A 25,466-nucleotide genomic window follows, 5' to 3' on the forward strand; every position below is an offset into this window, starting at 1 on the left:
CGGGGTGGGGCGGGGCCGGGCCGGGCGGGGAGCGCGGGCGAGAGAGGCTGAGGGGGTTCGCGCCGCGCACGGGGGGCCGCCGCCGCCATAGTGGGAGCCGCGGGGTGAGTGCGGGGGGGAGGGCGGGGCGGCGGCGGGCTCCGCGTGGCGGCGAGAGCGGGGCTGCCCGCCCGCGGGCCAGCGCATGGTGCAGCCCCACCCCGCGCTCGCCGGACCCGCGGCCCGGCTACAGCCCCGCCGCGGGGCGCTGCCGGCAATCGCGGGCTGGGCGGGAGCCGGCCGCCGGAGCCGCCCTGACCTTCTCCGCCTTTGAGGCGCCAGCGGCGCGGTTCTCCGAGGGGCAGCGGCCGGGCTTACCGGGCTTGTTGGGCTGAGGAGAGCCGAGCAGCCGCTGCCGCTGCTCGGGGTAGGGGGTGGGGCGGTCGCGGCTCGGCGGGGCCCCGCGTGGGCAGGAGGGCTGGGGGGGGGGGTGGCAGGCTCCCGACTCTGTTCCCGGGGGAGTGAGGCTCCGCTGCCAGGTTGAGCCTGGACCACAGGCTGAGGGAATGTATCCCTCGGGAGGTAGAGGCTGCTCCCGAGCCCGGCAGGATCACCGCCGCTTCCCATGAGCGCTGCCCCTGCCGACTCCTCCGGTGTGCTTTGGGCTGTGCCGCCACACCGGACTGAGGCGTAGGGGGGTCTCGACACCGAGCCCCGTGTCCTGCGGTGCTCCTGCCACGCTTTGCGATGGTCGTGGCGGCAGGGTGGGTAAGCCCCGGGAGCGGCGCGGAGGTGGTGTGGGCACCGTCGAAGGGGTAACGGGAGCACAGCTCTGGTGGCGTTGCTCGGCGGTCCGGGCAGGAGGCTGTGTGAGGACTGACGCTCGTCCGATGTGGTGGGATCGCTTTGTCACGTAGGAAACGACAGGTTCTCGCTTCCTTGGAGCAGACCCAGCCGGGGAGCATGTGCTCGGTGAGCTGCTGGAGCCGCCTGCGTTTTCCCTTTGAATAACCGATTTCCGGGGTGGTGCTACCAGAGGTGACTTTTTCTCTTCCACCTCTACAGTTGTTGCCGCTTTTAAGCTTTAAAACCCATCAAAGCCAGCACAAGTTTATAGTAGCGTGGAGCTTACTTAGCATTTTGTTGGTAGGAGGTAATTGGAGAACCTAAGACACTTACTTAACCCCTAAATGGGGGCTGCAAAACCCTTGCAGTTCTTCCTCCTCTTTTGAAGTCTTTCCCTTGCAGTGTAACTGTGTCTCCTGGAGCAGGGCTTGTGGTATCTGGGTTGTATTGCAGCCAAACTGGAACATAAAGCCAGGCTTCAAAGTAGAGCAGAGCAGATTTAGATTGGATGTTAGGAATAAATTCTGCACCACGAGGGTGCTGGAACACTGCAACAGGCTGCCCAGGAAGGTGGTTGGGCCCCGTCCCTGGGGACATTCAAGGTGCGGCTGGACAGGGCTCTGGTGGAGGATTCCCTGCGGACTGCAGAGGGGGTTGGACTGGGCAACCTTTGGAGGTCCCTTCCAATCCAGACCATTCTGCGATTCTGTAAATGCTTGAGGAGGGATTGGTTGCAGAACTGTTGCTTGAGAGGTCGACTGCTTCTTTAGTCAGCCCTTCTCCAGTGGACAGCCTGCTGCCTTTTCTGGTTGTGGGAGGAGCTGTGTCCAAGAAGCCCTTCTGTATATTTGTGCCTGGTGGCTTTAGGGCTTCCTTTAGCAGTACAAAACAAAGGCAATTCAGGAGTTCTGTGGAGGTACTTGAAGAGAATTTTCTGTCTGCAGCATCACTGTCAAGGAAACTAGTCAGCTAACTTGGAGTGCAGTCAGATTCTGGCTAATGATAGGACTGTTATTTTTTCCCATTAGGTTCCTAATTACTAAAGGATGTTTGGTGAATGGTTTGAAAAGGATTTGCTTCAAAACCACTGGGTGTTCACGGCTGGAGAGAAGTCCAAACCCGGAGCAATGATACGCACTCCTCTGCTGGGATTCCTTATACTGCCACTAAAACAGGGTTCTCTGGGCGGAGAGGGTGTGGAGCGGGCGGAGAGGGTGTGGAGCAGGCAGGACCACGCCTGGGCAGAGAGGGTGTGGAGCATATATGGCTGTCTAGTTGGTGAGGTGTGGAACGTGTGTAGCTGTGTCTGTTGAGTGGTGCTCCGTGTATTGGGCCTGCAGTGGCTGCCGCCCCTCGCCTTGCCGCCCCTCGCCTTGCCGCCCCTCGCCTTGCCGCCCCTCGCCTTGCCGCCCCTCGCCTTGCCGCCCCTCGCCTTGCCGCCCCTCGCCTTGCCGCCCCTCGCCTTGCCGCCCCTCGCCTTGCCGCCCCTCGCCTTGCCGCCCCTCGCCTTGCCGCCCCTCGCCTTGCCGCCCCTCGCCTTGCCGCCCCTCGCCTTGCCGCCCCTCGCCTTGCCGCCCCTCGCCTTGCCGCCCCTCGCCTTGCCGCCCCTCGCCTTGCCGCCCCTCGCCTTGCCGCCCCTCGCCTTGCCGCCCCTCGCCTTGCCGCCCCTCGCCTTGCCGCCCCTCGCCTTGCCGCCCCTCGCCTTGCCGCCCCTCGCCTTGCCGCCCCTCGCCTTGCCGCCCCTCGCCTTGCCGCCCCTCGCCTTGCCGCCCCTCGCCTTGCCGCCCCTCGCCTTGCCGCCCCTCGCCTTGCCGCCCCTCGCCTTGCCGCCCCTCGCCTTGCCGCCCCTCGCCTTGCCGCCCCTCGCCTTGCCGCCCCTCGCCTTGCCGCCCCTCGCCTTGCCGCCCCTCGCCTTGCCGCCCCTCGCCTTGCCGCCCCTCGCCTGCTCTGCTCTCGCGGTCACTTTGTGCCGCACTGCTCTGCTCAGCTCCTGCTGCTGTGTGTTGGGTAGGGAGCCCAGCAGGAGGGGGGCTGTAGGCTTGTAGTTGTGCGGTAGGAGGAGTTCGGGGCATGTTAGCTTTGCCAGGTACCTGGGAACTCTTGAGCCCATCCAAAGAGCTTGCGTGTGTATGGAGGTGAGGGGCAGCAGCCTTGCTGACACCTAAAACCTTGTGGTCAGGAATTGTGTGGGGGATGCACTACAGCTCCCTGAGAAGAGGCTGCAGTGAGGTGGGCATTGTGCTCTTCTTAGGATCAGGTGAACAAAGCAGAGGAAATAGCCCAAAATTGTGCCAGGGGAGGCTTAGGTTGGAGATGCAGAAAAATTTCTTTGTTGTAAGAGTTGTCAGGGAGTGGCACAGGCTGCCCAGGATGGTGATGGAGTTCCCCATCCCTGGAGGTATGCAAGAACTGTGTGGCCATGGCACTTGGGGCCATGGTGGGGTTGGGTTGATGGTTGGACTGGATGATCTCAGAGGGCTTCACCAACCCAACCCACTCTGTGATTCTGTCCTGCCTCAGCTGACTCTGACTGTCAGGCTGTCAGGTTGCAAGCAGCATGGGCACTGGGTTGTAGGCATGGTGAAAGCTCCCTTGGAGTCCTCCTCTTCCCCTGTATTTACTAGTGGCTTTAGACATGCTGACAGATGTAACAAAAAAAGAATACTCACTTCAGGTTGGCCTAATTCCTGCAGTACTTCATTTTAGTGAGGCTGGAGGAGAGGCAAAAAAGGCCTGAGATGGGAAGAGTCAACTTCCTATATCTTGCAGAGGGATGCAGCCTGCACCTTCTTACTCCTGCCCTTCTCCCTTCCCATCCTTCCCCTGGTCACATATCTGGACTACATTTTTAGACCTGAAGGCATGTTTGGGGTAATGCTCAGAGCAGATCCTAGGTGAAGCTGTCAAAGTCAGTAACTGCTGGTTGGCCTGCAGCAGTGGTTTCCAGACTTGGCTTCATGAAGCAGTGAGTGCCTGTGGAGAGGGAGGTGAAGGTCCCCAAGAGGAGTACTGCTGCTTTTCTGTCTCTGAATGCATCAATTCACTCAGTCAGAAATTTCACAGCTTGCCAAGCAGGGAGAGACTGACCACTAGGTTGGATTGTCCTACAGAGAGGTGCAGGGTGTTTAAGATGAAAGACTGGTTCTTTTGGATGTCTCTGAGTGAGTTCCATGCTCAGTTGGCCCTGTGTTTGTGTGTGTTCTACCTGGCCTTGATTTAGCCTGGAGAGTAGAAGGCTTGAGCAGGTCTTAATTGTAGCCTCCAGCACCTGGCAGGCCACTGTCAGGAAGATGGAGCCAGATTTTACACAGGGAACTTGGTGGGAGGACATGAGACCAGGGTCATGGGTTGGAACAGAAGGGATTCAGGTTGGACCCAGGAGAGCTGCCCTCTGTGTGAGGGAAGTCATGTGTTGGGTCAGGTTGGCTGCAGAGGTTCTATGGTCACCTTCATTGGAGGGTTTGGGGATCAAAATGGATAAAGGCATAGGCAACCTCTGGCAGCTGACCCTGTTTTGAGCTGGAGGAGGTCTCTCAGTAATTCAGGTGGTAATAATTTGCTTAGTTTGTTCTGAACCTCAGAAGTTGCAGGAGGAGGATGAGCTGTTAGCAGGTGATCCTTGGTGTAGCCAAGGAGGTGACCTCTTGCAAAGAAGATTCACTGCTCCTGAGAGGCTGTTTCCATTGTGTTCCTAGAGAGTGTGTGCAGGAGACACTCCTATCTTGGGAATTTTCTGTGGTGATAGAAAAGAGATAACAGGAAAACATCTCCAAAACTGTTTGCTGCTTTACTCTCTTCACTGTATTCTGAAGACTGCTTGCTGGTTTTAACCTGTGGGCTCAGAGCTGCAGCAGGGTGAAGAAGCTCTGGGTGTCCTTGTTTGCTCTTGTTAATCAGTAGTGAAGAGTGCAGCAGCGGATGGGCTGGATTATGCTTGCCATTGCATTGTCATGTTGGTCAGGGCCTGCAGCACGGCTTGGAAAGGAGCCTGGCTGCTCTCCTGTCATACTGACCACCAGCCTGGTTTTGGTCCTGGTGAGTTGGATGTTGGTGCAGTGGTGCGTGGGGCCAGCTGTGACACCCTAAACGACTAGAGCCTTTGTGCTCTGAGGACTTGGGGTATAGTCCTAAATGGACAATGGTTACCAATTTGATGGAATCACAGAATGGTTTGGGTTGGAAGAGACCTCCAAAGCTCATCCAGCCCAACCCCCTCTGCAGTCAGCAGGGGCGTCCTCCACTAGAGTAGGTTGCTCAGAGCCCTGTCAAGCCTCACCTTGAATATCTCCAGGGATGGGGTCCCAACCACCTCCCTGGGCAGCCTTTCATCTGCACCAGCATGTTAGAAGGTATGGCTTTGAGGCTTGTCTTGGAATTCTGCTTTCTTCTGCGATGTTCCACAGACCAGGAAGCCTTTACCAAGCTTACTTGCCTGTGGTGGTTGTCAGTGGATTGTTGGAACACTGTTTGCTCTTGAAGTGTGGCAGTCCCTGCAAGACCACCTTCCTCCTCTGCAGCAATTCACATTCTGCTTTGCTGGCTCATGATAGTTTGTGTTGGCACTTTCAGAATGTAGAGGACCTTACAGAAGTGCAAGTTTGCCATGCTTGAAGTCTAGAACCTTGCATTTTTCAGTTCATAGCAGTGAGCTTACATGTGTCCAGGTCTGATAATGCTGCAAACACAGCTGCTGGCTCAAAGGATTCTGTGACCCTTTTGCATGCAGCAGAGATGTGCTGGTAGCCCACTGCCCCAAACAGTACTGGTGAGGCTGCACCTCAAATACTGGCTTCAGTTTGGGGCCTCTCACTCCCAGAAGGACACTGAGGGGCTGGAGCAGGTGCTGAGAAGGGCAATGAAGCTAGGAAAGGGTCTGGAGACCAGGGCTGGTGAGGAGCAGCTGAGAGACCTGGGGTTGTTTAGTCTGGAAAATGGGAGGCTGAGGGGAGACCTCATTGCTCTACAGCTTCCTGAGAGGAGGCTGGAGCCAGGTGGGAGTTGGTCTCTTCTCCCAAGAAACAAGTGATGGGACATGAGGAAACAGCTTCAAGTTGCCCCAGTGGAGGTTTAGGCTGGATATGAGGAACAATCTCTTCCCCTTGAGGGTTGTCAAGGCCTGGCTTAGGCTGCCCAGGGCGGTGGTGGAGTCCCTATCCATGGAGGGATTTCAAAGCCATGGAGATGTAGTGCTAAGGGACATGGGTTAGTGGTGACCTGGCAGTGCTGAGTCAGTGGTTGGACCTGATGAGCTCAAAGGTTGTCTGCAACCTAAATGATTCTGTGGTTCTATATATCAGGGACTGTGATCTGTTTGTGTCAGCAGGAGGTTCTGCTTTTGCCCAGTAAGAAGATGAGTTTGGCTCAAGTTCCATCTCTGAGGGGCTCTGCTGATGCTGCTGGAGCAGGAAGATGAGTTTATGGTGCAGCAGGCTGACAGTGAATTGTCTCCAGGCTGTCGTGGGTCTTTGTTGAAGGAAGCTCTGAGAGGTTCAGCCAGACCTTCAGTAGAAACAGGGCTTCTAAGGACTGTGGCACTTAGGAGTTGTGGGCAGTCTTGTTAAGCTGGAGGACAGAAGGAAAAGTGTAGATAGGAACACCTAAGCTGGGACAGACAATGGAGATGATTTTGTGGGTTTGGATTTTGTGGCCGGAAAATCTTCCTGATGCCAGTGTGACTCTTGTCTGATTGAAGATCACTTGGTCCCATGGGAGGGCTCCATTCTCTTCTAGTCCTCCTGTCTCATACCTTCTTTTCTCCTTAGTCTTCCTGCTTTCTGGGTCATGTGCCATCAGATGGTAAGGGTGCCATCTGCTGCATGCCAAAGCACATGAGGGGATGCTTGTCTCTGTCCTGTGCCTGCGTGGCTGGTGACACAGGACACACAGTGGAGGAACCTATAAGGAAGCTGGGAGAGAGGCTTTGGGATGCCTCTCAACTCCAGGCCCTTGGCTGTGTGTGACCGTTCTAAACGATTTCACAGTATTACTTAGGTTGGAAAGGACCTCGAGGATCATCGAGTCCAACCTATCAACACAGACCCCATGACTAGACCATGGCACCAAGTGCCACGTCCAATCTCCTCTTGAACACCTCCAGGGACGGTGACTCCACCACCTCCCTGAGCAGCACATCCCAATGGCCAACAACTCTCTCTGGGAAGAACTTTCTCCTCACCTCCAGCCTAAACCTCCCCTGGCACAGCTTGAGACTGTGTCCTCTTGTTCTGGTGCTGGTTGCCTGGGAGAAGAGACCAACCCCTTCCAGGCCACAACCACCCCTCAGGTAGTTGTAGAGGGCAATGAGGTCACCCCTGAGCCTCCTCTTCTCCAGGCTAAACAACCCCAGCTCCCTCAGCCTCTCCTCATAGGGCTTGTGCTCAAGGCCTCTCCCCAGCCTTGTTGCCCTTCGTTGGCTGTTCGTACCGTCCATCCAATCCAAAACAATATTTACAGCTTGTAAGTGAGGTTCATAGTCCACTCTGGCTATCCTCAGACGTAGATGATTCAGAAGTCCAAGAAAATCAGAAAACAGTTTGTCTCTTCACAGACAAAGCAAAGAAAAGGGAAAGAGGAGCACAGGGACTCTCAGGTGACTCAGGGCTCTCAGGGTTCTCAGGGTTCGTGCACAGTAGATTCCTCATGGCTCCTTCCTTGGACGTGATGTAGCTGTACAACAGCCTGAAATCAAACTCTCTCAGCTAAAGTTAGATTTCTTCGTGGGATACACTGAATTTCACCATTCTCTTGCATTATCCAATAAGTGTGAGCTGGACCTTCAGCTGGAACCACCCCTCAGACAGGTTTAGCCTCTCCTGAGGGTGAAAATACCCAAACAGTTTTACCCTACAGATTCTTTAACAACAGGAACTCTGTCACCTTCTACTTTCTGTAGCAGATCTGAGTGTGCAGGTCCAGCTCGGTTCGCTGAACCACTACTGTTTACCAGCCAGCTTGCTTGTGCTAAATGCTTTTCCCAGTTGTTCAAAGCTCCACCCCCCGTGGCTTTAAGAGTGGTCTTCAACAAACTGTTGTAGTGTTCAATCTTCCCTGCAGCTGGTGCATAGTAGGGGATGTGGAATATCCACTCAATGCTATGCTCTTTGGCCCAGTTCTCTATGACACCTGCAGATTCTCACCACTGGGAAGCATCCTAGTTTGTACCTTGGGCAAGTTCAGAACCAAGTGGTGTGTGTGCTTCAGCCTGAGTGACAGGAGAGCAGCTGAGAGTCAGCTCCTGTTAAGTGAAGCCAATCAGATCCTGGGTTGCATCAGGAGAAGTGTGGCCAGCAGGTCGAGAGAGGTGATTCTCCCCCTCTGCTCAGCTCTGGTGAGACCCCACCTGGAGTACTGTGTCCAGTTCTGGAGCCCCTATTACAAGAGGGATGTGGAGGTGCTGGAAGGTGTCCAGAGCAGGGCCAGGAGGATGAGCAGAGGGCTGGAGCACCTCTCCTGTGAGGACAGACTGAAGGAGTTGGGGCTGTTCAGTCTGCAGAAGAGAAGGCTCCAAGGTGACCTCATTGTGGCCTTCCAGTATCTGAAGGGGGCCTACAGGAAGGCTGGGGAAGGACTTCTCAGGATCTCAGGTAGTGATAGGACTAGGGGGAATGGAATGAAGCTGGAAGTGGGGAGATTGAGGCTGGGTGTGAGGAGGAAGTTCTTCCCCATGAGAGTGGTGAAGCCCTGGAATGGGTTGTCCAGGGAGTTGGTTGGGGTGCCGTCCCTGGAGGTGTTTAAGCCCAGGCTGGATGAGGCTCTGGGCAGCCTGATCTAGTGTGGGGTGTCCCTGCCCATGGCAGGGGGGTTGGAACTGGCTGATCCTTGTGGTCCCTTCCAACCCTGACTGATACTATGATACTATGAAGAGCTTGTGACTTGACTGCTGTCGTAGCATGGAAAGGACACTTCTTAGTCTGGCCTGTGGATGGTGTCCCAGCTGAGGTGATGCATCAACTGGAGTAAGCCACTTGCAGACAATCCATGCTAAGGCAGCAGGTGTTTACAGTAAAGGAGATAAGGTTGAAGCAGGCAGTGCCAGCCAGCCCCTTCAGATGGGGGAGTTCTTGGGACTTGGGCCTGTCAAGTGGTGACACTCAATTAGCTTCTTGTTCTTCCCTTCTGTCCATGAGTTGTGACCTCATGCTGAGACAGCTGCAGGAACCCTCAGAGGCTGTAATCAGCAAAGAAAGTGTTTGATAACCATGTGTGTTCTTTCACAGGAGGCCTGAGTGCAGAGGTGAGATTTGTCCTGCTCCACCCAGAGAAACATTCAGGCCAGCTGTGAGGACCTGTGTTTGCTGGTGCTTAGTGTACGCTCCAAGTGGTTGCTGCTTTCTGCTGATGCTTTGTTCTCTTTTGCAGCTGCAGGTGAGGAGTCAGCATGGGAGACAAGCCTATCTGGGAGCAGATTGGGTCCAGCTTTGTCCAACATTACTACCAGCTGTTTGATGCAGACAGGACTCAGTTAGGAGCAATTTATGTGAGTACCAACAGGGGCTGGGGCTTGCTCCTTTGGTCTCCCTGGGGCTCCTGATCTGCTGTGTGGGAATACACAGGGTGGGATAGTGGGGTTTCTCCTGACCCAGCATGTCAGTGCAGTCACTCCTGCTCAGCTTTTCTGTATTGCATTTCTTTTCTTTCCATCCTCTTTGGGGCTTTGCTTTAGCTATAGGCAGGTTGGTAACTCCCCCTCCCCTTGGCCCATAGAGGAGGGAACTGAGGATGATCCTGTGGGGAAAATATTGTGACCTCAGTTTATTACTTTCAGTTATGGATTTGGTTGAAACACAGAATGTTAGGGGTTGGAAGGGACCTCCAAAGGTTGTCCAGTCCAAATTCCCTCCAGATCAGTATCACCCAGGGCAGGTCAAACAGGAACACACCGGGGGGGGGGGGGTTGGAATCTCTCCAGAGGAGGCTCCCCAACCTCTCTGGGCAGCCTGCTCCAGGGCTTCAGCACCCTCAGAGTGACAATATTTGCCCTCCTGTTCCCATGGCACCTCCTCTGCTCCAGCCCTGCACATCTTTATCCCCAGCAATGAGTGCAGCCCTCAGGCTGCTCTGCTCCCAGCTCCAAGCCCCAGCTCCCTCAGCTGTTCTTACAGATGTACCACTGCATGCAGCAGCTGATCTAGTGGGAGCTGTCCCTGCCCATTGTAGGGGGTTGGAACTGGATGATCTTGAAGGTCCCTTCCAACCCAACCCATTCTGTGAATCTATGATAAAATGTATTCAAAAGTCAGGGTAATTTTTGCTCCTTATTTGGGGCAAAGTAGATTTGGCTTCAAGAATTAAAACTTTTAAGTAGCAAACCCAAGAAATACCAGCTTCTGGTTTTGGGAGAAGGCTCCTTCAGAGCATGAAAAGTGCTCTCTGTGTGATGTTGATCTTTGGTGGTAAGTAATGGTGCTGTGTGGCTGAGGAATTTCACCAAGACACTCAGGTCATGCAGGCTTTGCAGCAGCACAGCCTGTTTTCATAGAATCAACCAGGTTGGAAAAGACCTCAGAGATCAAGTCCAACCTATAACCTAATGCTTAACACCTCCTGACAACTAAATCATGGCTCCAAGTGCCACATCCAATCCGTTTTTGAACACCTACAGGGATGGGGACTCCACCACCTCCCTGGGCAGCACATTCCAGTGGCCAATTTCTCTTTCTGTGAAGAACTTTCTCCCCACCTCAAGCCTAAACTTACCCTGACACAGCCTGAGACTGTGTCGTCTTGTTACAGTATCACAGTGTAACTAAGGTTGGAAAGGACCTCGAGGATCATGGAGTCCAACCTATCAACACAGACCTCATGACTAGACCATGGCACCAAGTGCCACGTCCAATCCCCTCTTGAACACCTCCAGGGACGGTGACTCCACCACCTCCCTGGGCAGCACATCCCAATGACGAACGACTCGCTCGGTGAAGAACTTTCTCCTCACCTCGAGTCTAAGCCTCCCCTGGCACAGCTTGAGACTGTGTCCCCTTGTTCTGGTGCTGGTTGCCTGGGAGAAGAGACCAACCCCCTCCTGGCTACAACCACCTTTCAGGTAGTTGTAGAGGGCAATGAGGTCACCCCTGAGCCTCCTCTTCTCCAAGCTAAACAACCCCAGCTCCCTCAGCCTCTCCTCACAGGGCTGTGCTCAAGGCCTCTCCCCAGCCTTGTTGCCCTTCTCTGGACACCTTCAAGTGTTTCGATGTCCTTCCTAAACTGAGGGGCCCAGAACTGGACACAGGACTCAAGGTGTGGCCTAACCAATGCAGAGTACAGGGCACAATGACTTCCCTGCTCCTGCTGGCCACACTGTTCCTGATGCAGGCCAGGATGCCATTGGCCCTCTTGGCCACCTGGGCACACTGTTGGCTCATATTCAGGCTGCTGTCAATCAGCACCTCCAGGTCCCTCTGTTTGGGAGCTCTCAGCCACTCCGACCCCAGCCTGTAGCTGGGGTGCTGGTTGCCTGGGAGAAGAGACCAACCCCCACGTGGCTACAACCTCCTTTCAGGTAGTTGTAGAGAGCAATAAGGTCACCCCTGAGCCTCCTCTTCTCCAGGCTAAACAATCCCAGCTGCCTCAGCCTCTCCTCCCAGGGCTGTGCTCAAGACCTCTCCCCAGCCTCATTGCCCTTCTCTGGACACATTAAAGCATCTCCATGTCCTAATGTTTTGCTGACCTTCTCATCTGCTGGGTGAATTGTAGGAAGTTCCACCAAGCTCTTGAGGGTTGGGCATGCTGCATGAGCAGTGACACACACCCCACCCTGCCTCTTGCAGCCCAGCTGCGTCCACCAGCACTGGCAGCAACTGCTCTGTAGGTGGTTGTGTGTTTGCTGTCTGCTGGGTTGTTGCCTTGTCTTGTAGAAGCTGTGTGCAGAGAGCTTCTAAATCGAGGAACAGGAAGCCTGTGTTTGACCCACAGCTCCAAATACGAAGGCACTGAGCAGCCTCTGTCATGCTGTTACCAAAACTTATTGAATCCTTAGAAAGCTGCTGCTCAGTAGAGACTCACTGAAATTCCTGGAAACATGGAGTTCATTCCACACAGTGCCCTCCTGGGCCTTTTCCACCTTGAGCTCTTTCTGCCTTTCATCACCCAGTTGAGATTCCTATGCACATGTGGTCAGCACTATTTCATCTGTGGAGATCCTAAACTGGCGGGGATGGGACCCTGTTCTGTGTGGCTAAAATGCACCAAGGTCACAACTTGCCTACATTTAGAGGAAGTTCTACAATCATTGTTTTTTTGCTGATGAGCTTTTTGGTGACTGAGAAGCTGGAGATGAGCTGGCACCAAGTGCTGCCAGCCTAGACCCAGCCTGTCCTGGGCTGATCCCCAGCAGTGTGGGCAGCAGGGGCAGGAGGGGACTCTGCCCCTCTGCTGCACTCTGCTGAGACCCCCCTGCAGTGCTGGGGTAGCTCTGGAGCCCTCAGCACAGACAGGGATGTGGTGGAGCAGGGCCTGAGGAGGCCACAGCAGGGCTGGAAGGGCTCTGCTGTGAGGCCAGGCTGAGAGACTTGGGCTTGGTCAGCCTGGAGGAGAAAAGGCTCCAGGGACACCTTCTGGTGGTTTGCAGTGCTGGAAGGGACTCTAAGAAAGCTGGGGACAGAGTTTGGAGCAGGGCCTGTTGTGCCAGGCCCGGGGGGATGGTTTGAACTGAAAGAGGGAGAATGAGAGTGGAGAGAAGGAGAAATGTTTGGCACTGAGGGTGGGGAGAGCCTGGCCCAGGCTGCCCAGAGAGGTGGGAGCTGCCCCATGGCTGGCACCACTGCAGGGCAGGTTGGTTGTGGCTATGAGCAATGTGCTCTGGCTGCAGATGTCCCTGCTGGCTGCAGGGGTTGGGCTGGGTGGCCTTGCAAGGCCCTTTCCCAGCAAACCTGTCTGGGAGTTTGAGCTTCTTACCTTAGCAGCAAACATCTAATCTAATAGCTACTCCAGAGAGCAGCAGGGCTGGTGTCATGTAAAATGCGAGTGGTGTCAGCCAGATGACCTGCTGTGTGGCTTCAGATGACACAATCTATTTCCTCTTCAAGGGAACATGAGGAACACGCCCCTGTTTGAGAGGAGACTGATTTCAGGGGCTCTTCATGCTTGTGGTTGTGTCTGACCCTAAAGGTTTCATATTCTTGGCTCTGATCCCCTTCTTTTGGCTCTTACTGCACTGTGGTGTTCCTTCTGAAGGATACTTGGGGGACCAGAAGCTCTTTTGGAATGTTTGAGCCTCTTGTGCAAGTTCAGCACAGCAGGTGTGGCTGGAAGAAGGGGCTCTTTCATGTGCTGTGGGTCAAAAGCAGGGCCTAGAATATCTACCAGGCAGCACACAAAGGGAGATCTTTGGAATCTGCCAGGGTCTACTAAGGCATTCAAGCACTTCAGTGCGAGTTGAAGGCTGAATGGGAAAGAGCAGGGAGTCCTCTGCCTGCAGGTATTTCAGCTCAAACAGGTGGATTGATCTGTGACAGTGTGCACAAGAACTTGGGCATTCAGGTTGAGGGTATTGTTTGGAGATGCCAGCAAGCAGAAACCAAGTTAAACTGAAGTATGTTTCCATGGTTTCAAATTGGGTTTGTGGTGGCAGGGCTGTGTTAACAACTGGATACTGTGACTCTGGGTTAAACAGGGTCAAACTGGAAGAGGAAGGTTCTTGCCTGTTGCCCCTGACACAGCATGCTCAGAGCACCCTCCTCCTATACTTGGAAGAACTTCTAGGCTGAAGCACCTCAGTCACTTCATGCCACACAAGGCAGCCAGCTAGAAAACCTCTAGAGGTACATTCTGCCTCTCTGGGGGTGAGCAGGGTACGTAAATCAGTATCTGAGAGGAGAAAAAGCTGGAGATCCAACCCCTCTTGTCACATTTCTCCCTGTGTTTGTTGCCACACTTGACTTCTGTCCCTAGGATTGTATGTTTGGTGTCCTTCAGGTGTCCAGGGACTTCTCTGCTGCTAGAATCCCAATCCAGCTGAATTTCTGCTTGATTATTCCCCACTGTTTCAGTTGCTCTTTGTGGTTTCTTTCCATCCCTCTGAGGTAGTTTCCGAAGAGCTGGATTCTAAGGATGTATGCCAAGTAAACAAAGTTTCCAACCAGGACTGCTTGGAAGTTACCTCAGTGGGCTAATAACTTTTTTTTCTTCCTCCCCCCAGATTGATGCCTCATGCCTTACATGGGAGGGACAGCAGTTCCAGGGCAAGGCAGCCATCGTTGAAAAGCTCTCTGTAAGTCTGGGATGGTTATCAAGTGCTTGGGGAAACACTGATGCAGACTAGAATGAGTTGCTTCTGAGAATTGTATTTCAGCTTCAGGAGTTTAAAGTGCTTGGAGATGTGGGACTTGTGTTTCCAAGTTTTGGTCTTCAGAAGTGTGATTGCATTTGGGTGGCACTGGTGGCTCTGCTGGGGGACTGCTAGTTGCCTCTGATAGCTCGCAGGGTTACTTGGTGGCTTCAATTGCACCTGACATTGATTGATTCCCTTTGTGAAAGCCTAAGTCACAAGCTGCCCCTGTGATCTGGAGGAATGAAAGGTGGGTTTGTGTTCTTTTAAAGCATGCCAAGAATATAGGCACAGCAAACCTGTGATTTGGATCTGCCTGGGAAAGAGGCTGAACTTGTGGTGAGGAGTAGTTTGTTTTCTGATACATGAACTGCAAGTAAATCACCTGCTGGAGAACCCAGCTCAGTGCAGCACTTGGCAGCTGTTAGCAGCACTTCAGGACTTTGGAACCAGCATTTCCTCTTCAGCAAGTGAGAGGAAAACATTTCCTGCTGCACAGAGGTTGAAACTCTCTGCATGTTCATGTGGTTAAACTGGGAGAAGCTTTGCCTTCCAGAGTCACAGAATGCAGTGGGTTGGAAGGGACCCTCAAAAGTCCAAACCCCCCACCCCCCAAGCAGGGACACTTCCAACTAGAGCAGGCTGCCCAGGGCCTTGAATGTCTCCAGGGATGCAGCTTCAACCACATCCCTGGACAACCTGTTCCAGTATCTCCCAACCCTCACTCTGCAGAATTTCCTCCTGGTGTCCAACCTAACTCTGCTCTGCTCTGCTTTCAAACCATTGCCCCTCATCCTATTCCCATAAGAATTCCCTCAACGTATTCCCATTGCCCCTCATTCTTCTGGACAGTCCCTCCCCAGCCTTCCTGCAGGTCCCCTTCAGATCTTGAAATGCAGCCCTAAGATCTCCCTGGAGCTCTCTCTTCTCCAGGCTGGACAGTGCCAATGCTGTGTTGGTGTGATAGGCTTGTCACCCAGGTACTTGGTGTTCACTGTTTGGAACCTGAACGTGGTCTGAGCTGGAGGAGGAATTCCTCCCCAGTGTCTGGTTTTCCTCAAGGGGTGTTCCTTGCACTCTGAGCTCAGCCATACTTGCATCTGCTGCATGAACACAATATCTGTGTTTCGTGGTCTCCATCTCCTTCTCCTTTTCCCTGCTCCTGCCTGCTCTGTGGCAAAGATGCTGTCTGCTGCTGTGCTGATTCCCCTTAGGTGCCCTTATCAGGGAGAGGTGGATATGTGGATTTCAAGTGCTCAGCACTGGTTCTTGGTAAACAGTGTCCAGGCTGGAGGTTCAGCTGACCTCTGAAGCTCCTTGGGCAGTGTCATCAGGTCCTGCTGCTTGAAAACCTCAACTGTTATGATCAACCCAACCAGAGTTCAGGACTCCCCAGTTCCAGAGAGACAGGGAACTGCTGAAGAGAGTCCAGAAGAGGCTCCAAAGCTGCTGAGTGGCCTGGAAAAGAGCAGCCCCAGAGGGCATCTGGGCAATGCTCAGCAAGAGCTAAAGGAGCTGTGGGGAGCAAGAGGCTGGGGACAGACTCTGCTCAGTGGTGCCCAGGGACAGGACAAGGGGCAGAGGGCACAAACTGGAACCCAGGAAGCTTCACCTGAGCAGGAGGAGAAACTTACTTGGTGTGAGGGTATTAGAGGCCAGGAGCAGGCTGCCCAGAGAGGTTGTGGAGTCTCCTTGTGTGGAGAGCTTCCAAACCCCCTTGGCCATTGTGATCCTGGGCAAGCTGCTGTGGGTGCCCATTGTGGAGCAGGGGGTTGGGACTGGATGATCCCCAGAGGTCCCTTCCAACCTCACCATGCTGTGACTGAGTAGTGTCAAGTTGCAACAAGTCCCCATACAGTGCAACCAAGATAGTCTATCACTTGCTAATGTTGGATTTGCTCCACCTTTGTTTGGCAGGGTCCAGCACACAATGACTCTCTTGTTTCCCTGTTTTGTTTTGTTTGTTGTTTTCTCTCTCGTTGCAGAGCCTTCCTTTCCAAAAAATCCAACACAGCATCACAGCACAAGACCACCAACCTACCCCTGACAGCTGTATACTCAGTATGGTAGTGGGACAGCTGAAGGTAAACTCTTTCCATTGCAGGTTACCAACTGCTCCCCTCCTAGCTTTTTGCAGGGCTCTAAATCAGCCAATCTCTGCAAACATTCCAGTGCCTCTTGGGTGGGGAAGGAGCACTGCTGAGCTTGCACTGGGATGTCATTCTCATGCTGTTCAGGACTGTCAGCAAACTGCTCCTCCTTCCAGATGACAAGCACTGGGTAAAGCAGCTGTCATTGGGCACTGGTGTGTTCTGCCAAGCAAGGAGCCCTGCTTTGTACTGTGCATCCAAGAGCACCACACGGGCTCCAGAAGCACCAGCACGTCCTTTCCCCTGCTGCAGGAAGGTTTCAGTGTCCCTTGCTGCATTTCAAAGCAGCACATCTAGCTGAAGGTGCTGTAAGGTCTGCATTGAGCTGTGGCTGACAGCCCTTCAGTAAGTCTGTGCTGTTCCTCTGTCACAGCACAGAGTGTAGTCCTGGGGCTGATGCAGCCCAGTACCTCTGTGGTCAGAACTGGTTCAGCCACAGGGGTGTTGCCTCTGAGCTCAACCACTGCTGAAACAGTTCTCCCTAGGAAGAAATCAGGTTATTTGTGATGACATTGTTGTTTGTGTTCTGCTGCTGAGCTGCATGGCCTTACCCAGTCCCCTGCTCTTCTGAGCAAATGCTGTATCTAAATATAGCAGGGCCACAGAGCTGGAGCTACTTGCACTACTTAGCAGTGAAAGAAATTGTCCTGGAAGCTGTAGAAAATAGCCTGTGGAGTCAGCTGTAGGCAGAAGTTGCTCAGTGTTTATCTAGAAGGTGTGGCATTGCATGGTGACAGTTAAAACAAGCAGTTCTGTCAGGGTTTGGTCCAGCCATCTCTCCAGTCAGGACTATAAAGCCAGCAGGTCTTCAGAGTTACTTCAAGCCAGTTTCTTTTACAAGAGCTGCTGAGATTTCCCTTTCCAGGTGACTCTGAAAGGCCCTTCTGGCATCAAAGCAGCCCAGCTCCCTGTACCTGTCTGCTCACTGGGTGAACAGAACTGAACATTTTCCTCTGCTTGCTTAGCTCTTCTCTTTACTCATTTGAGGCTGGGCAGCTGAGCAGAGCAGTCCTCAGCATACTGCATCCCCCTCTAACCCAGACAGCTTTGGCTCATGGAAGCTGCTTCTGCTCCCTAGCTGCAGGTTGGGTTCCAGCTCGCTCCTTGCTTGGTCCCAGCTGTGCATACTCTGAGGAAGGAACCACAGCAGCCCATGGAGGGCACTGAGCTGCAGCTCGGGGGGAAGTCAGACATGCTGAACTCATCTCTCCTACACAACTGTGTGCTGGGACCAAGAGCCAGCCACAGGTGCACCTGCTTTGGCCCAGTCATGTCTTGAAGGTTACAGCATAATCATTAACCAGCTGCCAGCCTGCAGCAGTCATTGTGACCAGACACCAGGTTCTTAAAGATTCTGTGAAGCTTTTGGCTTTTCTCATCCTTAGGTTGTTAGGGTTGTAGGTGCAGTCAGAGCTTTCCATATATGTCATGGCCTGGAGCAGGGTTTCTCACTGTGGTGGTTTTATCCTCTAAATTTCATCAAGCTGAAAACACTCAGAATAATTTGGGGACTGTGTGAGCAAGTGTCTAGGGGCTGGGCACAGTCTGACTGGATCAGTGTGCCTATTGTCCTGATCAAACCCAGCCCTATTTTGAGTGGGAGAGGAAACATTTTATAATAATAATAAACCAGGTTGGAAGAGACCTTCAAGATCATCGCATCCAACCCACCTAAACAACTAACCCACAGCACCAAGCACCCCATCAAGTCTCCTCCTGAACACCTCCAGGGATGGTGACTCCACCACCTCCCCAGGCAGCACATCCCAATGGGCAATCACTCTCTCTGTATAGAACTTCTTCCTAATATCCAACCTGAACCTCCCCTGGCACAGCTTGAGACTATGTCCTTTTGTTCTGGTGCTGCTTGCCTGGGAGAAGAGACCAACCTCTGCCTGACTACAACCTCCCTTCAGGTAGTTGAAGAGAGCAATAAGGTCACCCCTGAGTCTCCTCCTCTCCAGGCTAAGCAACCCCAGCTCCCTCAGTCTCTCCTCATAGGGATTGTGTTCCAAACCCCTTACCAACTTCGTTGCCCTTCTCTGGCCTCCACTCTTCATCCATTTGTGTCTCCCATCTTAGCTTTAAAAAGCATATGTAATGCCTGGGACTGCTGCCTTTCAGTGAGGAAGTGCTGAGAAAGTCACAGTCACCTTAGAAGTTGACTTCTTGCTTCTGCCTGGTGTGATCCTTACAGAGGTGGACAGATGAAAAGAGCAGTGACAGTCTGCAGTGTGACATGAACGTGAACCTGGCTGTTGTATGTAAGGGTGTTCTCTGTACCACAGAGTAACTGGGAACAGCTGGGTTCAGGGGATTTGGAAGCTCTCCACACAAGGAGACTCCACAACCTCTCTGGGCAGCCTGCTCCTGGCCTCTAATACCCTCACACCAAATAAGTTTCTCCTCTTGCTCAGGTGAAACCTCCTGGGTTCCAGTTTGTGCCCTCTGCCCCTTGTCCTGTCCTTGGGCACCACTGAACAGAGCCTGGCCCCAGCCTCCTGCCCCCCACAGCTCCTTTAGCTCTTGCTGATCATTGCTCAGCTCCCCTCTGGGGCTGCTCTTCTCCAGGCTCTCAGCCCCAGGGCTCTCAGTCTCTGTTCCTCATAGAGCTGCTCCAGGCCCCTCAGCAGCTTTGGAGCCTCCCCTGGACTCTCTCCAGCAGTTCCCTGTCTCTCTGGAACTGGGGAGTCTAGAACTGGACCCAGGGCTCCAGATGTGGCCACACCAGGATAGAACTGTAAATAAATTAAAACAAACAAAAACACAACAGCAAAAAACGACAACAAATGTTGCAAAACAAAACTCATTTACACTGAGGGGAAGGGACACAGCAGCTCTTTGGAGAGGATGTTGAAGGGTAATAGGACATCTAAATAGGGTGAATGTCCCTAGTGAGGCTCTCACTCACTGGCAGAAGCAATGCCAACTGCTTTTGGTGAAAAGCATGTTCAGAAGTGAAGCTAGGGAGTGATTTTCTTTAATGGGTGCTGGGATAGGCAGTGCTGAGTTTACCCTTCTGCAGAGTTGGAACCACCATCCCTGCACTGACTCCAGGTCTGTTGCCATTTGGTGGTTGTTCCTTTCTCTGGGTGCATGCTTGCCTCATCTAGGAGCAGTAAGCATTAGCCTCAGCCTTCAGGAGCAAGTCTGATTTTGTGTGATGCTGCCTTGCCACTGTCCATGCTGAATGTCAGCCAGCACTGCCAGTCTGCTTCACAGAGTAACCTCTTTCTCCTGTCCTGCTCAGGCAGATGATGACCAGGTTCTAGGCTTCCAGCAAACCTTTTTGTTGAAAAGTTTTCAAGGTGCCTGGGTGTGCACCAACGAAGTCTTCAGGCTAGCCCTGCACAACGTTTAGCCCTTGGCCTTGCCTCTCCTCCCTGCAGGCCTGGTTGAGTAAGGAGTGCTCTCTTCTGTTGCTTGGGCTGGGCTGAGAAGCATGGCTGTGGCTTGCAGCTTCTTGGAGCAATGTGGCTCTCCCAGAGTGTGAACTTGAAGTGCTGGTTGCAGAATTACCTTTAATGACTAATGGTTACCTGGTGTTTCCTGGTCTTGAAAAGGGAAAGGAAAGCTGCAGATAAAATTGCTGGGTGGTGGTGTCCTGCATGCTGAGCACTGCTTAAAGCCTGGTCAGTGAGGCTTGGTGTCTGAGGGAGCCTGCTTTCTGCAGTCTGTCTTCCCTTGGACATGAGAAGAACTAAGAGCCTGCACTTCAGCCACCAGCTGCTGTGGGGTGCTGCTGCAGGAGCAGAACTCTTTGGCCAGACAAAAGGAGCAAACTTGAGGTTTTTCCACTAAGATTTGCAGCTAAAGTTGGCTTTTAAAATAGTGTTGTATCTGTCAGCTGGGAGCTGAAGTTTCTGGCTTGGAGCCTTCAGGTCAGAAGATACACAGAAAAACTAGAAGAGGTCTGAAAGCTGCCAAGATGGAATCATAGAACTGTTTTGGTTGGAAAAGACTTTTAAGGTTACTGAGAACTGTTTTGGTTGGAAAAGACTTCTAAGGTTACTGAGTCCAACTGGTAGCCCAGCATTGCCAGGCCACCACTAAACTATGCCCCTCAGTACCACATCTTCACAGCTATTAAGTCCTCCAGGGATGTGGACTCTACCACTGCCTTGGGCAGCCTGGGTTTGGTTGCCAGTGTATGAGAGTTTGTGGGGTTGGGAGAAGAGATAGACAAGGGCAATTTGCTTGAAATGTAGGTGGAAAGCAGTTGAATACTTCCAACAGCCTCTTCCTGGTAGTGCCAGACAGTGTGACAAGGAGCAGTGGTTGCAAAGCATAACTTGGGAGGTTCAGGTTGGACACAAGGAAAGCTTGGTTGGGTTTTTTGGGTGTTCTGTTGTTGGGGTTTTGTTCTTCTTCCACTGGAAGGTTGAAAACCTGAGAACTACTGGCTGGAGACACTGAAATCTCTCTTCTTGGAGGCTGGGAAGACCACAAAGCTGTGGCTGATGCAAGGCTGCTGGTAGTCCTGCTGTGTGCAGGAGTCTAGCCTGGAAGCTGAGCATCCTTTTGGTCTTGTTTTGTGGCTTTTTATTTCTGTTGAAGGATGTTGTGAAACAATCTGAGCTGCAGGGAGGAGGCTTTGCATTAAAAAGGAAGCCCCTGAGTTTGATGCCTGGGCTCCCATCGGGAATGTGGAAGTTCTCTTGGACAGAGCTGAATGTGGAGTGGAAAGTCAAAGATTTCCAGTGAGGTTGCCTGAGCTGAAGATCCACACTAAAATGGGATGGGGTTAGCCTGTGCCTTCCAGAACATCTCAAGTTACTCAGCTGTGGGTCTTTTCTGGATGTTAATGGGATGTATTCAGAATGCTGGGAGCAGACTCTTAAGTTGCTCAAGGTGGATGTGATCCAGTCTAGGGCTTTCCCTGGTTTAAAGCCCACTGCTGCTTTGTGCTGAAAAGATGCAACATGAACAGAGTAAAGCAAGCAGTAATGTCTGACTTCACTGTGGGGATTCAGCATCTGTCCAAGAGCAGCTGCTGGGGGAAGAGTTCCATTGGCTTTTAATCTTTATTAATGCCTCCAGTCCTGAACTGCACCACAAAGGAGAAAAGTCTCCTTGGGCAAAAGCACCGAGGGCTGCAGTGCAGCAAGGCTTGGCAGAAGCTGGGGCAGCCCACCCTGCTTGGTAGGATCTTTTCTCCCAGAGGAGTGGTTGTGCAGTGTGCCACTGTCAGTAATGCCACGCTCAGATGTGGTGTGAAAGCTGCTTGTGCAGTGTGTAACAGACACCATGGTGACCTGTGAGGAGCAGAGCAAAGGGCAGCTGAGAGCATGCTGAATGCTTGGTGCTAGTTGGGATTAGAAGTGGTTCAAGCTGAAATGGTTCTTCCTGGGTAATTTCAACTAAGCCATTAGAAAGGAGCTGACACCAAGATGAATTCATTCCAGCTTGGTCAAAAGGAACAGCATTAACTATGGCAAATTTCCATCTGCAGCAATTTGATGCTATTCAGGTTTCTTCAAGATTCCTTTCATGTCCAGGAACCTACCAACTACCAAGCAGTAGTACTGGGGAGGCTCCAAGCCAGGCTGGATGAGGCCTTGACCAGGCTGGTCTGGTGGGAGGTATCCCTGCCCGTGGCAGGGGGTTGGAACTGGATGATCTTTAAGGCCCCTTCCAACCCAAACCATTCTGTGAGTATCTATAAAACAGGATAAAAACTCATCTGGAATGTAATTGTTGTATTTGATCCCCAGGAGAAGCTGGGAAAGACCCATGGGGTTTGGGGCACAGGCCACTTCTTTGGTGGGCAGAGGTAATGCTGATGGCATTCCCCTGCCAGTAACTGGCAGGACTGCTGTGATGGGTGCCAGGAGCTCGATGGAGGGCTGTTCTGAGCCAGCCTCACTGCTGTGTTCATGCTGTGCTGACTGCTGGGGAGCCTCTGCCTGGTGGAGACCTGACAGGACACTGCCTGGCTCAGCAGCACATTGGACAGGCACTGTGTTGGCACTCACTTGCTTGAGGATTTTTCTGTCAGGAAAAGCTCTCCAGGATCATCCAGTCCAACTGACAGCCCAACCCTGCCATGGCCACTAAACCATGGCCCCAAGTGCCATGGCCACACGGTTCTTGAACCGTGGGATGGGGACTCCACTGCCACCCTGGGCAGCTTGTTCCAATCCCTGACCACTCTTGCAGCAAAGATTTTTTTCCTCATCTCCAACCTAAGCCTCCCCTGGCACAATTTCAGGCCATTTATTCTCCTTCTATCACCTGATCCTAGGGAGAAGAGCCCAACCCCCACCTCACTACAGCCCCTGCTTTCAGGGAGCTGTAGAGAGCAGCCTCCTCTTCTCCAGCCTGAAGAGCCCCAGCTCCCTCAGCTGCTGTGTGTTGATGCAGTTGCTTGCTTGAGGGGTTTTGGTTCTCTGTTCCTTTCCCAGCACCTGCTAACCTTGTGCTTGCCTTGGTAGCTGCTGAGCTCTCTGCTGCTGTAGAACATGACTTGCCCTTCATGATTTCAGTATCACTTTCCTGAGAGGTCATAGTTAACCTAGGGCCCTTTCTGGTTTTTCTCTGTGGATCAGCACACACTTAGTGAACCTGCACTTCACCTGCACCATGGCACATCCCAGGCAGCTGTCCCTATGAAATCCTTGCAGGGGGTTTCATGCTGGGAGGCTGCTTTTCCATGTGCTTGAAGCAGCTTCTTCTCCAGGCTGACTTGTCCCACAGCTGCTTCCCCACTGACACAGTGCTTTTGACTTTGCTCTTCAGCCTTCTCTGCTGTTGTGGGTGGGCAGCAGCAGAACACTGGGAATAAACAGTCCTCTGTTACATGTGCTGCTCAGGCTGCTGCTTTCCAGGGCTGCTGTTTTGATTTTGTTTTTAAATGCATTTCCTCTCTTTTCTGAAGCTGAGCAGTTGTGTGCTGAGAGAACAGAGCTGAAAATCCTCTCAGAATCCTGAATTGAGTGCACTGTGGTCAGTATCAGAGGGTTGCTCTGCTACTTGGTGCAGTGTGCTGCTCAGGTTAAATCCTGGTGTGTGATTCCCAGGGAATCATTCGTGTTACCCTGAGGCTGCAACTCCTGGATGATGTCTCTGAGGAGATGTAAACATTCCTTAGGTGGGAGAATTTATCTCCCTGTGTTTTCTACTTTTGTACCAATGAAGTAGGAACAGTGCAGGTACTGTAGCAGCTCTAGATGAGCTGTCAGAGGCAGGAGCTGAGGCACTGCTGCAGCAATTCCCCATGTTGAGAACATCTCACAGCTACAGCAAACCCTCTGCTCCCTTTTTGCTGCTCCTGGACAGTAGCCATGGGAAGTGCTCCACTGCAGGCCAGCTGTGTCTGCTCTGGGAAAGCTCTCACAGCCTGCAGCACTGCCTGCACCATGCAGGCAATGGTGCTGGCATTGACTTCTAGAGAAACTCCTTCCTGTCATCAGTCCAAAGTACAGCAGCTACAAACTCATCTTGCAGCTCCTTGGTTTATGCTTGGTGCTGGGCAAGGCCCAAAGCAAGTCTGACTGAGCATTGAAGCAGGCATGCTCCTACCAGTGCTGGAGGAGGTGGCTGCAGGTCTGCCAGGTAACCCTAACTGCAGGTGCTGTGTCAGCATTGGGCCCAGAGTATTTGTGTGGAGAGCCCTCTGGAAGAGAGACTGGTGGTATTCCTGTCTCTGAGGGCATCTCACAGCATGTGACATCACTGTTAACACCAGCCTCTGTCTGCTGCTCTCAGCTTTGCAATAGACTCCTAAAGGACAAGAGCTTGTTGAACTTTGTTCCCTCTCTTCCTGCAGGCTGATGAAGATCCTATCATGGGATTCCACCAGATCTTTCTATTAAAGAACATCAATGATGCCTGGGTTTGCACCAATGACATGTTCAGGCTAGCACTGCACAACTTTGGCTGAGCTGGAGCCCCCGAGGCACCTCTGCTTTTTGGTTTATGTTTTTCTCCTCCTCTCTTCCTGGTATTACTCACACTCACAGAACATTCCAAATATCATACACAAAGCTGCAGCACTGCAGAGCCTAATGAGCAAGACCTGTGACCTGCCCTTCTGCTGAGTTTACATTGTCACTAGATGAGTTTCTTGTGCATGATGTTTGGAAGTTAGACTTTAGCTGCATTTTTGACAAGAGAAATTTGTGTTGTACCAGCATGCCTCGGGAAGAATCTGTAAGCTAAAGGTTGTTGTTTCTGTACTGACGAGATGCTCTAGAACCCAAAGACAGGAGGGAACAGCAGCCTGTGCAGCCCAGATCCTGATTTGCTCAGATGTTCCAATGCTCCATTACACAATAAACCCATTGGATTTTCTTAACAGTTCAAATGGTTTTCATGAGCTGGGTGTGGAGTGTGTGGGTGCTGCTCACCTCAGCTGGCCTGCCTGCTGGGGAAACGCTTGCAGTCCTCAACCTGAGGAGCAGTTTTTGTACCAGCAAAGGTAGTCCAGGTGTGCCCCTGGCCAGACAACTTCTTTTTCCCCTCTGTTTTGGTTTCAGGAGCAAGAAAGCTCTCTAACCCCTCTTAAACTAGTTAAAGAAAAACTCCACACAGGATTGGATAGAAATCCATACTAGTAGTGTAAGTTTAAATTGAAGTGCTATTCATAACCTGTGCTACAGTGCAAAGCATCTAAAATACACAGAAGCCACAGTCTGGGCTTAACACACAAGCCCATTAAGCCAAAGCTTTCCCTCACCTCCACCACCTCAGGCCTCAAATGCAACTCTCCCCCCACTTATGCCTCCCTGCATGCCCCCACCCTGTTACCAAACCCATGTGACACATAAAATTCAGCTTGCCAGCTTCAGGCCTCTGTCAAAGCTGCCCTAGGCCTTTGCTCCCCTGCAATCGCAAAAGGAGCAGCATGGGGAAGGAAAGAGAGGGAGGGAAAAGGGAAAGAAGCACTGTGCAGCCAGTTTTATATTGGAGATGCAGGCATTATGGGAATGAAATAGCAAAAATTACACTTTCAGGTCCACCTCCTGGATCTGTCTAGCCTCTGGAGGTCTGTTAATGGTTTTTAACAGGCACTCATGTCAAACCATGATGCCCTCCCTCTCAGCAGGTTTTAGCCCAGACTTCTCCTGCAGTTTCATACTGACCACTTAGTTTCCAGCTGTTCTGTTTCACTAAGGCAAATGCCTCAAGGCACAAGGATGGCCACAGTCATGGTGGCCTCTAGTTAATAATACAACCATACACTGCTTCGACTTGAAAGGGACCTTAAAGCTCATCTACTCCAAGCC

The 25,466-nt window shown here is 52.5% G+C and overlaps 1 protein-coding gene across 2 annotated transcripts; it reads left to right on the top strand.

Annotated features, from left to right (window-relative positions):
* The first annotated feature begins 18 nt into the window (after window positions 1–18).
* Window positions 19–24,544, top strand: NUTF2 (nuclear transport factor 2). 2 transcript variants are annotated; one of them, XM_068166559.1, is made up of 5 exons: window positions 19–104; window positions 9,184–9,301; window positions 13,961–14,032; window positions 16,075–16,173; window positions 24,008–24,544. In XM_068166559.1, exons 2-5 carry the CDS (start codon window positions 9,203–9,205, stop codon window positions 24,119–24,121), a joined length of 384 nt encoding a protein of 127 aa, XP_068022660.1. In that variant the 5' UTR covers window positions 19–104; window positions 9,184–9,202; the 3' UTR covers window positions 24,122–24,544. The 2 variants fall into 2 exon arrangements, with proteins under 2 accessions (XP_068022660.1, XP_068022661.1); XM_068166560.1 differs by lacking the exon at window positions 19–104 and adding an exon at window positions 903–951.
* The last annotated feature ends 922 nt before the right edge of the window (window positions 24,545–25,466 follow it).

Source organism: Melanerpes formicivorus, unplaced genomic scaffold, assembly GCF_026170545.1.
Source record: "Melanerpes formicivorus ecotype bairdi unplaced genomic scaffold, bMelFor1.0.p_v2 SCAF_102, whole genome shotgun sequence".
NCBI lineage: Eukaryota > Metazoa > Chordata > Aves > Piciformes > Picidae > Melanerpes > Melanerpes formicivorus.